The sequence below is a fragment of the Alnus glutinosa genome, chromosome 2 (genome assembly GCF_958979055.1).
Source record: "Alnus glutinosa chromosome 2, dhAlnGlut1.1, whole genome shotgun sequence".
Classification (NCBI taxonomy): Eukaryota; Viridiplantae; Streptophyta; class Magnoliopsida; order Fagales; family Betulaceae; genus Alnus; species Alnus glutinosa.
The window spans coordinates 33,809,762-33,825,955 of NC_084887.1; the positions used below are offsets into that span (position 1 = coordinate 33,809,762).

General features: G+C 39.6%; 3 protein-coding genes across 3 annotated transcripts; 2 read left to right on the forward strand and 1 right to left on the reverse strand.

Annotated features, from left to right (window-relative positions):
- The first annotated feature begins 3,430 nt into the window (after window positions 1–3,430).
- Window positions 3,431–7,002, forward strand: LOC133861669 (uncharacterized). The gene is made up of 4 exons (XM_062297454.1): window positions 3,431–3,577; window positions 4,854–4,921; window positions 6,149–6,632; window positions 6,740–7,002. Exons 1-4 carry the CDS (start codon window positions 3,448–3,450, stop codon window positions 6,910–6,912), a joined length of 855 nt encoding a protein of 284 aa, XP_062153438.1. The 5' UTR covers window positions 3,431–3,447; the 3' UTR covers window positions 6,913–7,002.
- A 1,806-nt stretch (window positions 7,003–8,808) lies between these two features.
- Window positions 8,809–11,232, forward strand: LOC133860549 (cell division cycle protein 48 homolog). Its single transcript, XM_062296134.1, has one exon. It carries the CDS (start codon window positions 8,809–8,811, stop codon window positions 11,230–11,232), a length of 2,424 nt encoding a protein of 807 aa, XP_062152118.1.
- A 249-nt stretch (window positions 11,233–11,481) lies between these two features.
- On the reverse strand, window positions 11,482–15,092 carry LOC133859645 (EID1-like F-box protein 2). Its single transcript, XM_062295122.1, has 4 exons — window positions 14,934–15,092; window positions 14,769–14,825; window positions 12,720–13,486; window positions 11,482–11,819 (listed from the first exon to the last, which is right to left on the reverse strand). Exons 1-3 carry the CDS (start codon window positions 14,945–14,947, stop codon window positions 12,739–12,741), a joined length of 819 nt encoding a protein of 272 aa, XP_062151106.1. The 5' UTR covers window positions 14,948–15,092; the 3' UTR covers window positions 11,482–11,819; window positions 12,720–12,738.
- Window positions 15,093–16,194: the final 1,102 nt, after the last annotated feature.

Genomic DNA, 16,194 nt, shown 5'->3' on the forward strand with positions numbered 1-16,194 from the left:
GATGCTTTTTCCACTGCATGCTATCTAATCAATCGCATGCCTACCACAGTTCTACAAAATCATTCTCCATTTGAAACACTTTTCAAATGTTCTCCGGATTATTCCTTCTTACGCACCTTTGGTTGTCTATGTTGGCCCAACTTACGTCCATATAATTCAAACAAGTTTCAGCCACGTTCTGTCCCTTGTTTATTCCTCGGCTATAGTCCTCTTCACAAAGGCTACAAATGTCTCCACTTGCCCACAAATCGCCTCTACATCTCAAGAGATGTTATTTTCAATGAATCTACTTTTCCATATACTCCTCCCTCATCCTCCCTTGAGTCAAATTCTTGCAATACTCGACAACAGCTCTCCCTGCCCATTCTCCTACCACAGTCAGCATCACAGCTCCCACAACCTGTCCTAGAGCCCTCCTCTCCAATTTCCTCTCCCTCTCTGCACTCTCCATCACTGCAGTCCCTCTCTTCAGCATCTTCCAGCTCTGCTGATTCCCCACTTCCAGCTGATTTTTCAGCTTCTTCAACTCCTCCTTTAGTTCCACCTACTTCTTCTCATCCCATGGTTACTCGTGCTAGAAATAACATCTCCAAGCCTAGAGAGTTTACAGATGGTCGAGTTCGGTACCCCCTCCCGAGAGCCCTGCTTGCCGAGTCCTCTACTGATGAGATTGAGCCTACTTGTCATTCTACAGCTGTGAAGGATAAAAATTGGAGAGCTGCCATGAACACCGAATTTGATGCTTTACTACAGAACCAGACTTGGACCCTGGTTCCTCCTGAATTAGCTTCTAATATAATTGGCTGCAAATGGGTTTTTCGGATAAAGCGGAAGGCTGATGGATCGATTGAAAGGTACAAAGCAAGGCTAGTTGCTAAGGGATTTCATCAACAACCGGGCATTGACTATGGTGAAACCTACAGCCCTGTGATCAAACCTACTACGGTACGCATTGTTCTATCAATTGCTCTGTCCAATGGCTGGCCGATTCATCAAATTGACATACAAAATGCATTCCTTCATGGGAATATTTCTGAAGTGGTATTCATGTCTCAGCCTCCCGGTTTTACTCATCCTCAGTTTCCAGATCATGTTTGTAAACTCACAAAGGCTTTATATGGCCTCAAACAAGCCCCAAGAGCTTGGTTCTCCAGACTTAGTGGTAAACTATTGGAGCTTGGTTTTCATGGATCCAAATCAGACACATCTCTCTTCATCTATAAGTCGGCTGCTTACACTACTCTAGTACTCATTTATGTAGATGACATTCTAATCACATCATCTAAACCATCTGCAGTTTCTACACTTTTACAGACATTGAAACAGGAATTTGCTGTCAAAGACCTCGGGAAACTCCATTTTTTCCTAGGAATTGAAGTTCTTCCAAGCTCCACTGGTTTTATTCTGTCTCAGCATCGGTACATTTTGGACATTCTCAAAAGGACCAAAATGATTGAAGCCAAACCGATCAACTGTCCAATGGCATCTTCTACTCACCTCTCGGCTTTTGAAGGTGATTTATTCTCTGATCCAACTTTATTCCACAGCACAGTGGGCGCATTGCAATACCTCTGCATCACAAGACCGGACATCTCATTCTGTGTGAACAAACTTGCTCAATTCATGCATAATCCCACGGATCTACACTGGCAGGCTGTAAAGAGACTCTTAAGGTATCTCAAGGAAACAGTTCAGTATGGTCTTCACTTCTACCGTGCCCCAACAGCTTCCATTGAGGCCTATTCCGACGCAGATTGGGCTGGAGACCAAGATGATCGTCGCTCTACGGGTGGATATTGTATTTTCCTTGGAAAAAATCTTATTTCATGGAGCTGTCGAAAGCAACACACTGTTGCCCGCTCCAGCACCGAGGCCGAATACAAATCCCTAGCAAACACTGCAGCTGAACTCTCCTGGATTATGTCTCTATGTTCTGAACTTGGGCTCAGCTTTACACGTCCTCCTACACTATGGTGTGACAACATCGGAGCTACTTACCTATCTTCAAATCCAGTTTTCCATGCACGAACAAAACATGTCGAAATTGACTTTCATTTTGTTCGAGACATGGTTGCTAAGAAGACCATCCGCATTCAATTCATCTCCAGCAAGGATCAACTAGCGGATGTTCTCACCAAGCCTCTCTCCTCCGCACGTTTTGCTTTCCTTCGTTCCAATCTCAACGTTCTCCCTATACCGTTAAGATTGCAGGGGCATGTTAAAGACATATCTACCCCTCAGCTAGATATGTCTTCTCGAGATAAAGTTCCTAATTCTATGCGCGCTCAAGATGAAGATAAAGATAAAACCTAGATTATAGGAACTAGTGATAAGATAATATTTTGAATTCAAATACTCAGATTAGATTGTAGTGTTTCATTCCTATCAGAATTGTAGTCTCCTAAACTCATGTAACTATGTTCTAGTTTCTCTATATATACAAACAGCCTCTACCAACATTCGGTAAGGCAGCACAAACACAAATCCTTATATTTTATAGGAAGTCGATGTTTTTGCCTCTTTCTTCCAGGTGCTGGGCTCTACCAAGGTGAATTTTGAGATGGCAGATTGTCTTAAATGGGTCCCGTCCAAGAAAGGTGTGTTCAGGGTGAAGTCATATTTTGGTTCTATGATGTGTGCTGGAGGTACTCGGTTCCCATGGAAGTGTGTGTGGCGGTCTCAGGCTCCCCCGAGGGCAGCTTTCTTCACTTGGTCTGCAGCTCTAGGCAGAATTCTTACCTTGGACAATCTTAGGAAGATGAACATAATTATTGTGGATAGATGCTGTCTTTGCAAGCGGGATGGGGAATCAGTGGGCCATATTCTTCTGCATTGCGATCTGGCCTTAGCTCTATGGAACAACATTTTCTCCCGCTTTGGTATTTCATGGGTCATGCCTAGGAGTGTGCTTGACTTAGTTGCTTGTTGGTGGAAGTCTGGGAGATCTGGGAGCGCTACTTCTTGGAAGATGGTGCCTATTTGCCTTTTTTGGTGTATTTGGAGAGAAAGAAACCTTAGGTGTTTTGAGAATCTAGAGAGCTCCCTAGAGGAGGTGCTAGAGTTGTTTCTCCATACCTTGTATGTCTGGTCGATGGCTTATTTGTACCCTTTATCTATCAGCTTTGCTGAATTTCTTGCTTCTTTTTCGCTTTCTAGTTAGGTGTTTCCTGTTGTATACTTCTAGTGTACGTAGGGGCGCCTTACGCTTTCAATAAAACTATCATTACTTATCAAAAAAAAAAAAAGTTTGAAATCATTTAAAATTCCATCTTTAACTTATCAAAAAAAAAAAAAAAAAATTCTATCTTTAATAATAAATCCCAAGTCCTCTTCTCTTTTCATTGCATCTCTTACTTCGTTAACATGGATCATAATTGCATGTGAATAACTAATCCCTTTCCATGCTCATGTTTATGTGGAGGCAGGTGGGAGAAGGATGTTGTGGGCATGGTTGAGCAAAGGGAAAGGAAGAACAAGATTTTTGTTTCTTTTGTGTGTGAGACACTGAAAGCTGAGAAAGCAGCAGAAGATCATATCAGGCAGTTTATGCCTAAATTAGCTGGACTAAACGCTATTGGTATGTGATGCAGTCTTTTTTTCCTCTCTCTCTCTCTCTCTCTCTCTCTCTCTGAATCTCTGTTTTATAACTTGTATGGAAAAGATTCTGTTATCTAGGCAATGGTCTAGGCTCTCCTACCTGCTTGGTTTCTTGACACACAGCTGTTTAAATATTGTTATCAACTCGTAGTGTGTTGGTTTTTATTGTCCACTCTAACTTCAGTCATTTGTGCAGTGCACGACTAGCATGTGTGAGACTCCTAAGTAATGTGAACTTCTAGGCTTCTAGCCACTATGCTTTTGACCATTTTGGAACAGAAAGATAGATTAGGTAAATATAATTGCATAAGGGATGTTTAGAAGAGAATATAGGGAAAAATTAACTTCTTATAGCTACTAGGACGGTTTTGGCTTGCCTATATATATCAATGCTTGCCAGATTTCAACTTCATCCTTTAAAATGACATCTGAATTGTTTCTCAGACTAAAATGAATTTCTCCCTTGTGTTTTCTTTTATCTTATTTTTCATGTTAGCAAAAAGACAATAGCCTTTGTAAGAGTGGCTATGCTAAAAATGCAACTCAGTTGAAATTCTTAAAATCAACTCATTTTGACTTTTCCGAAGGAAGCAGACATCATATGTTGATTACTATGACAATTAAATTCCCTGAAGCTAGACATGAAACTTGATTTAGGATATTGTTTGGGTGCAACCTATAGGATTCTACTATGCAGGTTTGGGTTGGTTCCTGTTGGGGTGTTTGGGTTTCCTCATGTTTTTGGGGTTTGCGGGTTTTTTCCTTTTTCTTCCTCTTTCCTGTTTTGGTGTTCTTTTGTATACCTCCTATATGCTTAGGGGCACCTTTACGCTTTTTATATAATTTCTCTGATTACCTATTAAAAAAAAAAAAAAAGGATTTTACTATGCAGGTCACTGCAATGATTTTTAAGTCATATTTGGAGCGCATTATTTTTCTAGGATCAGAATTGCAAGAATAATTGCAGTAGTAGCATGTCCCCATAGTTTCAGAATTAGAACAAATTTTACTGCGCATCCTTTATCCTATACTCAGCGGGTCAGCAACAACACCATATCGCCAGCTTGAGCTTGAGCTTTTCCTTCAGTTGCCTTTCCTTTGGTTTCACAGGGCCACAACAGTATACTTCTAATAGCAGTAGACTAAAGCTTCTGTTCATTATGTACAGCTCTTTTATACTGTGATTTAATGTCAAAATTTTATATCTTGAAAATTAAAATGCCTGTCGTCCCTTATTTGAGAACTAAATTATGCAGTTAACATCGGCCGGATGAGCATTGCAGGTATGGACTTTGAAGCAGAAGAAACAGAGCTTTTGCAGGATGTATGATCCTATGAATATACTTTTTATCCTTGTTTATACTTAAGTGGATCGCAGTATCATGCATGCAGTTCATTGTGATCTTTGTTCGTATTTCTTGTTTTTCAGTTTTGGTCAATTTTGATGCTTTTGAGTTTCCCTAATACCAACTTATCTTTTGGGTCGGAAATATAAACCTTCTTAAGTCAAAAGGCAAAGGTGAAGCCATGCTCCACTTATGAATCCTCTCTGCATACTGGTTATATTCAAACATGGTCTATATGGTTTTCATTATTATTAAAACACTCTTCGGGGTTTTAGAAAATGATAAGGTTGGCTCTTTGGGCTTTTTGGAGTTTATAAGATTAGTTCTTTCGTTCACCTGCCATTAGGCCTGTTTTTCACTTGTACAAAAAAACCAAAGATTATAAAACGTTGTTACGTGTGCGTCTTTTCCATATCAACATATTTCCTAAAACAAGAAAGGAGGGTGGGGTGACGGTGGGAAAAATCCCCTCTGTAGGTGGTGGTTGGGTTCTAAGGTGATCCACGCTCAACCCCGCGGAAGCGGCTTGCAGGGAACCCCCATCTTAAGGAGGTGGTCGGTATCCCGCGACCCACCTCCCATGCTTTCAAGAAAAAAAGAAGATTATATTCTAATTATTATCTTCTCCCGTTGAAAATGCACAAATTTTTAGAAAAATCAGTAGCATATAAATTCTCGTTTATATATTTCAACTTTACAATGTTACCTTTTATTTTCATATTGAAAAGTGGAAAATATATATATATATATATATATATATATAATGAATATGACTGGTGAGTAGCGTCACTACAAAAAACCCTACAATTGGACGTGTGTCTATAGTACCGGTTACTGTAGACATGCGTCCAATTAGTCACGTATCTTTTTGACAGCGTGGCTAGTTGTATAAACACCCCAATTGGACACATATATAAAATACACGCGTCTACCTACACGTGGCCAACTGTTATTTTTTTTCCAAATATATATTAAAAAAAATAAAATTAGTTTTGTGTTCATTTAAAAAAAAAAAAAAAAAAAAAAAAAAAAAAACTCATCTTATTAACTATATAAATTTGTGAAATTATGGTGTACATAGCATATACACATAAGATACACGGGTCTTATGAGTATGCTACTGATCTAATTTACTAATATTTCTAAATTATGTGTGTGATATGTCATTATTCAGTATATGAGTATTTCATGTTGACGACGTACAGGAGAGGATGATGCAGAGTTTATCCAGTGATCCAGCCGCCACGCAGAGCGTCTCAGCAGACACGGTGCGTTGGGCACCTAACGACGCGTACAAACAGGTGGTTGGGAGGCCTGAGTACGCGGGGAGGGTTCGGCAGGTTGGGCCGAACGTTACACCTGTTCGGGGGACATATTTCTCATACAGGCCTCGCTCACAGGGGAGACCATCTGAGGGCACGTCTCGGGATTGGGCCGAACATGCCCGGAAGATGAAAAAAATTCAAGCGGAGCTACGGGCTGTACGAGAGAGGAATGACACGTTGGAGCAGCGCATGCAACAATTCGACGCCATGGAGCAACGCATGCAACAATTCGACGCCATGGAGCAACGCATGCAACAGTTCGATGTCTTCATGTCCTCAATGGGAATATCACAACCATGTCTTGGTGCTCAGTCTTCACCTGCAAACGTAGGTAGTACGTCGTCAGTTAGTAGTGCATCTGCAGGTATGATTTATATTGTGTATAGGACAAAATTAATTTCAATTTGTTTTCATTACCCCTTTAATTTTGCAAGTAATATTATATACTTTAATTGTCTATATTATTTGCAGGTAATGCGATAACGGTTGGTACGTTGTCGCCTATTGGACGACGGCTAAGCCAGCACTCCCCTGTCGCTACACCTTCGCCCGCTATACCATCCCTTGTGCAGCAATCGCCGGTTGGCGAGAACACGTCTGGGACGGTACCTCGTGCTTCGCAGGGACGCCCTTCGGATTTGTAGATATTTTGTGTAATTATTTTTTGTTTGTAAAGATTTGCATAGTTAACAAATACGTTATTAATTATTGGTTTATGTAATTTGATTTTGTGATATTTTTGGGTAAAATAAATATTGCGTTATTTGTGGTCGGAAATAAGTATATTTTTTTAAAAAAAAAATTAATTAACCCAAACAAATTTAAAAAGACAATAACAAAACTAAATTGAAAAAAAAATTCAAATTGTATTTTTTATTTTATTTAATTAAATAAAAAATATAATTTGGAATTTTTTTTTTTAAAAAAACACAAAATACACACGTGTATTGAAATACACGTGTCTGACAGTTGGACACGTGTATTGTAATACACGTGTATTACAATACATGTGTCTAATCTGACACGTGTATTAAGATACACGTGTCAAAATGTGCAGTTAGTGACTTCCAGGTCTGACACGAGTCGCACGCGTGGCGATTTACATGTGGCAACCTGATCAACACGTGTACAGTGTCCGTACACGTGCCGAAATGCATGTGGCAAATGTCAGCAATTTTTGGAGTGTGTGTAACAAATGTTTTTGCCTTTTCTTATAATCAACTATTGTTTTAAGGACACAAATTTCTTGCAAACCAACCATTAAAAGTGACATGTCCCTTAGCATGTGAGAATTATATGTTTTTCTTAATAGCATGTGTTTTTCTCGTGCTTTTTTAATAGCTTAAAGAATGCATGTCGCTTTTAAATACTGGTTTGTAGGAGTTTCTTACAAATTAATTTGTAGGAAATTTGTCCTTCTAAGAAAGTCAACAAAAAAAAAAAAAAAAATCAAAATATTATTTAAGATATGAAAGAATTATCATTGTCTGCCTTCCAAATCACATAATAAAAAAGGAAATATTGCTTACTTAGTATTTGAAGTTTGTAGTTAATATTTTTGAATAAGCAGCCTACTTATTAGAGATCTTTAAGATAAATTTGGATAGCTTTTTCTTTTTTTTTTTCTAGCAAATACAAGGAAAAGGGAAAAGGGATTTTAGTACATGAAAGAAAAGCAAAAAAGATGAGTAGGGCAACCCAAAAAAATTCCAATACATTGCAATAAAATCTTAAGATCTACTACTAATAGGCCAAATATAAGGCTTAACCTATTGGATTCTTGTCACTAGCCAAGAAAAAGGCCGCCAAAATCTGTGGTTTGAAAGGGTAGTCTCAAGATAGCTCTGCCTAAAGCAACACCTACTGCAACAACAAAAAATACTTGAGAATCACAACAGGGAGAGGTGACTAGACGTACAAAAAGAGAGATATTCGACGACGATTGAGATCTTTATTACTGATTTTGCCTTTAAAAAAAAAAATCCAATTTAAGGTGGAATTGTCGGATTTGGATTTCCTACAATTCCTTGCTCAATGAGGAAGGTATGAAAAATTGTAGAGTAGTGAAAGAGAAGCCCCAGCCCGAGCAGAAGTTCTCCTTCTTACTTGAGCAACTTGCTCAGGCTGGGGAGCTGGGCGCCCTGCCCAATAACAAGGAGCAAGGGTAATTAAAAAAAAAATTAAAAAAATTAAAAAATAAAAGAATAGATATCCAGGCAGGAGGTGGTAATCACTGATCAAAACGCTCTCAGAAGTAAATAAAAATAGGAAAATTCACGCTAATTGTTGTTCGTGTTTCCTTTACCGACTTCGTTTTCCTTTCCTCCCAAGGAATTGTAAAGAAAAAAAAATTCCAAGTTTTACCGTAGAGTTTTCCTTATCCCTTTAGGAAAAGGTAAAAGCGTCCGAAAAATCACCTGTATATAAATACCTCACATCAGATGCCAAATTAATTTACTGCACGCTCTTGTTCTTGCTCTTTCTTGCTCTTCTTCTTCTTCTTTCTGTTTCTTTGCGTCTTTGTTTAGAATCCGATCACCATGAAAACTGACCCAGAGGAGTCCATGAGTTCTCGCAAAAGGAAAAGAGACGAGAAAACTTGCGCCGCCATGTTCAAGCCCAAGAAAACTCCGAACAGGCTGGCCGTGGACGACATGCAGGACGGCGACAACTCGGTCGTCGCACTCCACCCAGAAACCTTGGAAAGCCTCAACGTCTTCAACGGCGATATGGTCTTGATCAGGGGCAAACTTCGGAGGGACACCGTCTGCGTTGTCGTTGCGGACTCGGCATGCGACAAGTCGAGGGTCCGCATGAACAAGGTCATCAGGTCCAACCTCAGAGTCAGGATCGCCGACATGGTCTCCGTCCACGAATGCCCGAACGTTTACGACGGCAAGAAAGTGCACGTTCTTCCCCTCGACGACTCCGTCGAAGGGCTCACCGGGAACCTCTTCGACGCCTATTTAAGGCCTTACTTTGAAGGCTCGTTTCGGCCGCTGAGGAAAGGCGATTTGTTTGTTGTGAGAGGCGGAATGAGGAGCTCGGAGTTCAAGGTCATGGAGACGGACCCTGGACCATGCTGCTTGGTTGCGCCTGACACGGAAATCTACTGTCAAGGAGAGCCTGTGAAGAGAGAGGACGAGGAGAGAATCTTATACGAGGTTGGATATGAAGATGTTGGCGGCGTTAGGAAACAACTAGCGCAAATAAGAGAGCTGGTCGAGTTGCCTCTCAGGCATCCCCAGATTTTCAAGACTATTGGTGTGAAGCCCCCCAAAGGAATTCTGCTTTACGGGCCTCCCGGCACCGGGAAGACCCTGATTGCAAGGGCTATTGCTAATGAAACCGGTGCTTTCTTTCTCTGTATCAATGGGCCGGAGATCATGTCGAAGATGGCTGGAGAGAGCGAAAGCAATCTGCGGAAAGCGTTTGCGGAGGCGGAGAAGAATGCTCCTTCCATTGTGTTTATAGATGAGATTGACTCCATTGCTCCCAAGCGTGATAAGACTAACGGGGAGGTGGAGAGGAGGATTGTTTCCCAGCTGCTGACACTCATGGATGGGCTCAACTCTCGCGCACATGTCATTGTTATTGGCGCTACGAATCGACCAAACAGCATTGACCCGGCGCTGAGAAGGTTCGGGAGGTTTGATAGAGAGATTGACATTGGTGTTCCGGATGAGGTCGGTCGTCTTGAGATTCTTCGGGTGCGTACCAGGAACATGAAGCTTTCGGAAGATGTGGAGCTGGAGAAAGTAGCAAAGGAGACTCATGGGCACGTTGGTGCTGATCTTGCAGCTCTTTGCACCGAGGCTGCGCTGCAATGTATTAGAGAGAAGATGGACTTGATTGATATGGATCAGGATGAAACGATTGATGCCGAGGTTCTCAACTCCATGGCTATCACAAACGAGCACTTCAAAGTGGCTCTTGGAAACAGCGTTGCTTCTGCTTTGCGCGAAACAGTTGTGGAAGTGCCCCATGTGAGCTGGGAAGACGTTGGTGGCCTTGAGAGCGTCAAGAGGGAGCTCCAAGAGACGGTTCAATACCCGGTGGAGCATCCGGAAAAGTTTGAAAAGTTTGGCATGTCTCCTTCCAGAGGAGTTCTCTTCTACGGCCCTCCTGGTTGTGGAAAAACTCTGCTGGCCAAAGCTATTGCGAACGAGTGCCAAGCCAATTTCATTAGTATTAAGGGTCCTGAGCTACTTACCATGTGGTTTGGAGAGAGTGAGGCCAACGTTAGGGATGTTTTTGACAAGGCCCGCCAGTCAGCACCATGTGTCCTGTTCTTTGATGAACTCGACTCCATTGCCATTCAGAGAGGGAGCGGTGTGGGAGATGCTGGCGGTGCTGCTGATAGGGTTCTGAACCAAATATTGACTGAGATGGATGGGTTATCATCCAAGAAAACTATCTTTGTTATTGGGGCTACAAACAGGCCTGATATAATTGACCCGGCACTTCTCCGGCCAGGGCGTCTTGATCAGTTGATTTACATCCCACTGCCGGATGAGAGTTCGCGGCGTCAGATTTTTAAAGCCTGTCTGAGAAAATCACCCATATCCAAAGAAGTTGACCTTGCAGCTCTTGCCAAGTTTACACAAGGCTTCAGTGGGGCTGACATCACGGAAATATGCCAGAGGGCTTGCAAGTATGCTATAAGAGAGGACATAGAGAAGGATTTGGAGAGAAGAAGAAGAAACCCTGAAGCTATGGAAGAGGAGGTTGCTGATAATGGAGTGTCGGAGATCAAGGCAGCTCACTTTGAGGAGTCGCTCAAGTACGCCAGGAGGAGTGTTAGTGAGGCGGACATCCGCAAGTACCAAGCCTTTGCAAGAACCTTGCATCATTCCAGCCCCAGGGGCTTAGGGTCTGATTTTAAGTTTTCTCTAATAGAACCATGTAATGGGCTAGTCAAGCCAGTTGTTTCTGATATTATTTTGAACGAATATAATAAGTAGAGCCTCGGGCTTTTCAAGATTTGTTGAGTTTTGCTGATTTTTCCCCATTTTTGCCTGAGAACATTCCAATTCCATTATGTGTATTCGGCATCCTTTAAAAAAAATAAAAAGTGTATTCGGCATAATAGATTGTCTAGTGTTGAGTTATGAGTTCCAAGGTTTATACGATCATTAATTTTAATGATTCTACAAACCATGAAATGACTCCTATTCTTTTAAGGCAGGGTGTAGAGAAAATCAAGAAAGCAATTAAAGCAACTAGTTTATCATAAACCAGTGTGTATAGATTATTGCGCACAAACCAATCTGCCCTGCAAATACATATACGGATCGAACATAAATGTACAGTACACGGGTATTACATGGTTTCCACATTAACATTTTATGTAATGGACGATTTAAAAGGTTAGCAGCTGTTTTTGGCCTTTCGATGGGAAAAATTTGGCAAGGCCAGGCCAGACTGAAGCAGCAGACTCGAAAGTCCATATGATATTGCGATGTTCTGGTTCCAACTTCCACCAAATAAGTTGAACAAAAGGCTCATCACATGTTTTACCTTCCCAACTTTATGCTCAATGATTAGAAATCTGTCCAAGGAAAGGATATGTCTTGTTAGAATATTAACCAATAACCCTTTCACAGATATGATAGAAAGCACAAAAACTACCTAATATCACATATATGATAGAAACAGCAGCAGCAAAGGAGTATAGAAGTCTAGTACTCAACTCTGCTGTCTTAATCCAAACTAATTGGGGTTGGCTACATGATTCCTTTCAAGTAAAACTGACTAAGTAAATTAAAAAAAAAAAAAAAAAAAAAAAAAAAAAAAAAAAAAGAACGAAAAGAAAATAAAAAGAAGAAGAAAAGAAAGAAAAGAAAAAATCTTCTGGATAAACTTTGACATGTTTTAGACATAAATTTTGCTTCCAATAAGAGGTTAGCATAATTGCAATACTCAAAATTGACAACAGAGGAAGGGTAAGACAAACATACATAAGCATAAGCTATGATTAACTTTAAATCAAGGCAGTATTTGTCATCGAAGGTGCTGTGTCTTAAACTAATAGAGTAGCTATTCAGAGACTAAGTGATGCGTAAAAATATCATTATTGGAATTCAACATACTTGATGCCCAAAACCAAAATTTCAAGTCAATACGGTCTGAGCTGTTGTTCCTGATCTCACAACTACCTAGTTATACAGTTAGTATACACACATAAAGCTTACTTAAGCACATAAAAACCCATGCAACTTGCCTAGCCTCCATGAAGAACACACGCCTACGTGAAAGTTGGCCAAGCAGGGTTGGGAAAGTCTGGTATAATTCTATAGATGACTAAAAATGTGCTCAGAATGGTTAAATATTGATATTGCTGCAAAGTGCAAAGTAAGCTTATTGATGTGGATGTGCTGCTAAAAAAATCACTTCCATGATCTTCCCAAAGTTCTAACAGAACATGGAAATACTTGGTGCAAGAGGATACCTGAGTTTCATTCCAACTATCACTCCAACTCAGATGCCTCTTCTGAATCAGACAAAGGTAAGATCCCAAGCATATGTCCATTGAGACACACATAATACTCAATGCAATCCTCATAAGCACCCAACCTGCAGCTGGCACTTTGTGGTATCATCTGAGCCTGCAGCATGTTCCACAACTTTGCCTTACAATAAGGGCACACCTCTGTTGGATGAAGCTGGGCCCCCCTTTTGATTAGCATCTTCCGCACCTTTGACATTGAGAACGACTTGAAAACTCCACGGAAGAATCCCACATCCCCCTCTTCCCCTTGATCAAGATGTTCACAAGGGTCAGACACATATAAAACATCTGTTCTGCATTGTGGCAAAAGAAAACTCTTCCCTGAGGTCCTAGAGAACCGGGTCCTATAAACAAAATGGCCTGGGATTTGAATGCTATTGAACAGGCCACCTTTCTTACATCCTGAACAGTAAATAAGTAGTTTCCCCAGTGCTCTCCAGTTCCCATCAACATTGTGACTCCCACTAGATTGCAGATCAAGCATCATCTTTGGTGCTCTTGTTCGGCAAAACTCCTTCCATAGTACTCTCTTTGCAAGATCATCAAACCACTTGCATACACAGGACAGAGTAGCAATTAGCTTAGGGTTCCAGTTCAAATGTTGAAATACTAGGAATATCACATCTTCGCTTAGATGGCCTTTTGTGCATCGACAGCTTGCTGAGTGTATGCATCGATACTGCTTTGTTAGAATCATTGTCAGCCACCTATTAACAAATATCATAAATCCTTGTCAAACATACCAAGAAAAAAAATTCTCTTAGTTAAAGTTCAAACTGATGACATTTGGTGGCTAAGTTTTCATCCAGGCACTACAGACAAGAAGCAAAATCAAAAATCATGATCTTGATGGAGGAATTCCAGTAGAATAACAAAATTTCTAACACTAGAGTTAAAAGGCAAGAGCATAGTTCCAGCAGTCACATCTCAACCACAGAAAACGTAATTAGATCAAGAGGCCATTCTTAGTATGCTGAAATGCAAGTAAAACGTGCTATTCAAGAAAGCTGATTCAAAAGCTTCAAAGTCGATACATACACAAATGCAATTTCCTCATCCCCTTGTCAAGTGCACAAAAACAAAAGAAATGGAAAATATTGCCTGTATCTACAAAAGTAGTGTACATTTCCCTGGTACACTATTGGTGTCACTTTTTCCATATGGCTATTATTCCACTACCTTAGAAACTTCTCCAATATACACGAAAAAAAATCACCTCAATATCCATGTCGACATAAATTGCAGTCCATAAACACTTCAATTTGTACAATGAAGTATTCCCAACTAAGCAATAAAATTTAGATCTAAAACAGAAAGTCCATCAAAGTCCGATTACTATGGCATATGAGAGCTTAAAAGGGTTTTTAAGCAATATAGTGCAATGACATTCACTTAACTCGCACATATATTACTTCTTCTACTTGCGTAAGCAATGATTCAGTAAGTAAAATGTAACAATTCAACATCTTAGTAGAATTAGGACCCACCTGAAAATTCTTCAAATTCCACAAAGCCCACCAATTACGTTATTTTCAAGAGCCCAAACGTGGGTTATCAAAAGAAGAAAGGCTGAACTAGTATAATGATATGGGTAGCTATACATTTCGAATAGAATTCGGTTGCAACTCGTTAAACAAAATCCAAACAATTTAAAGCAAAAGGCATATGTTAATTGCCAATAATCAAATCACTTTCAGTCACGTGAAAATTAACTAAATTTCACTGACTTTTCTCAAAGCATGCCAGTCAATTCTAAAATTCCAGATCTGCATGCACTCCACATCAAACTTACACAACTTGTTTCACAAAATCAACTAAAAATTTAAGCAGCAAATCAGTTTCAACGAAAACCCACAATAGTTCTCGACTCCATTCTACAAAAGAAGAACGAAAATCAAGACCTTTACAAAACCAAAACAAAACCTATGCAATGAATCCGAGAGTGGACCAGATCGTAACTAAAACGAAATCGAAGACCCAAATTCTCACCTGAGCTTACGAATCCCCCATTCCGCGCAGTCCCAAAACCCTAGAAAACCCCCAACTCTGCGCAGACGAAATTCAACAGAGACTTAGGGTCAGCAAACCACAGAAAAAAGCAAAGGAAAACCCAGAAAAGAGAAACGAAGCGAAAAAAAAAAAAAAAACAATTACACGCAAGGAAGCATCGGGAAATTTGCTTTATGGGTAGGGGCAGTTTCGTAAACTAAAAAACACAGTTACAGAGAGGCATTGCAAGCGAAACGCAGGGCTGGGAGCGTCTGAGGAGAGGAATGGCATGCCCTCCACATCGAAGAAGAAATGTAATATATTGCTAAGGAAAGTATGAGTGACAAAGTAGTCGGGATTTTAGAGGAAAGACGAATGGCAGTGCGCCACGATTGGAAGTTTGGGATGACTGGCTAGGTGGCGGATATTTAGAGTCTGACCTGGCATTCGTGTAGTGGGGGGTCATTTTCGGAGAAGATGACCAGTGTTTTTACTGTTGAAGTTTAAATTGTTTTGTCGGGACCTGAGAGATACATTTTCAGAAGTCAATTCTGTGCAGAAGATTCTTTGCGTGTAAGTGGCATATGTTGATTGGCTACCCTGTCCACAGATTTTATTTTCTTTTCTTTTTTCTATTATCCGCTCTGTTGTTTTTTTTTAAGACAAAGCGTACCTTATAAGATTGATTAGATTTGTTTTTTTATTTTTAATTGCTTTTTTGTATTTTTTAAGATTAGATGGTGGAATAGGATCCTCACCAATTTCAACTTCAAAATATATAAGAAACAATTTTATGGTTTAAAACATATTTTATTGTATTTAATTATGTATATGATATTGCGTTATTTAAAATTTTAATAGACGTGGCAACGTATTTACCTTCTCTAAAATTTAATTTTGACTATAAAATAATTTATCTCTCTTTCACTTCAAATAGAGAGGAATCTGATTCAAAATTTTAATTATTATTTTTAAATTGAGTAATGCTATGGGCGATCTTTTTATCTTTTTAAATAATGTGATTATTAAAATTGTCAATTTGAGAGTCACATTAATTTGGAAAGATAAAAAGGTAATTTCCTACGAGTAATGCTCAAGGGAGAACCAAAACTTTGAGTGAGGGGACGAAATTGAAAAAAAAAAAAAAAAAAAAAAAAAAAAAAGTGGAATAAAATAATTTTTTAGTCTATTTCATAAAATAATAATAATAATAATAATAATTTTTTTTAAAAAAAAAAAAAAACAACTGTTTTTTAATAAATGTTTTTTTGGGGGACTCAAGAGTCAAGCCTCCAAGCTTTGTACAAGGTGGTCCATCTTTGAAAGAAAATTGTTTCATACACACAGAGAGAGGGGGGAAAGAGAATATATATATATATATATATATATATATATATATATATATATATATTACAATAAAACCTGT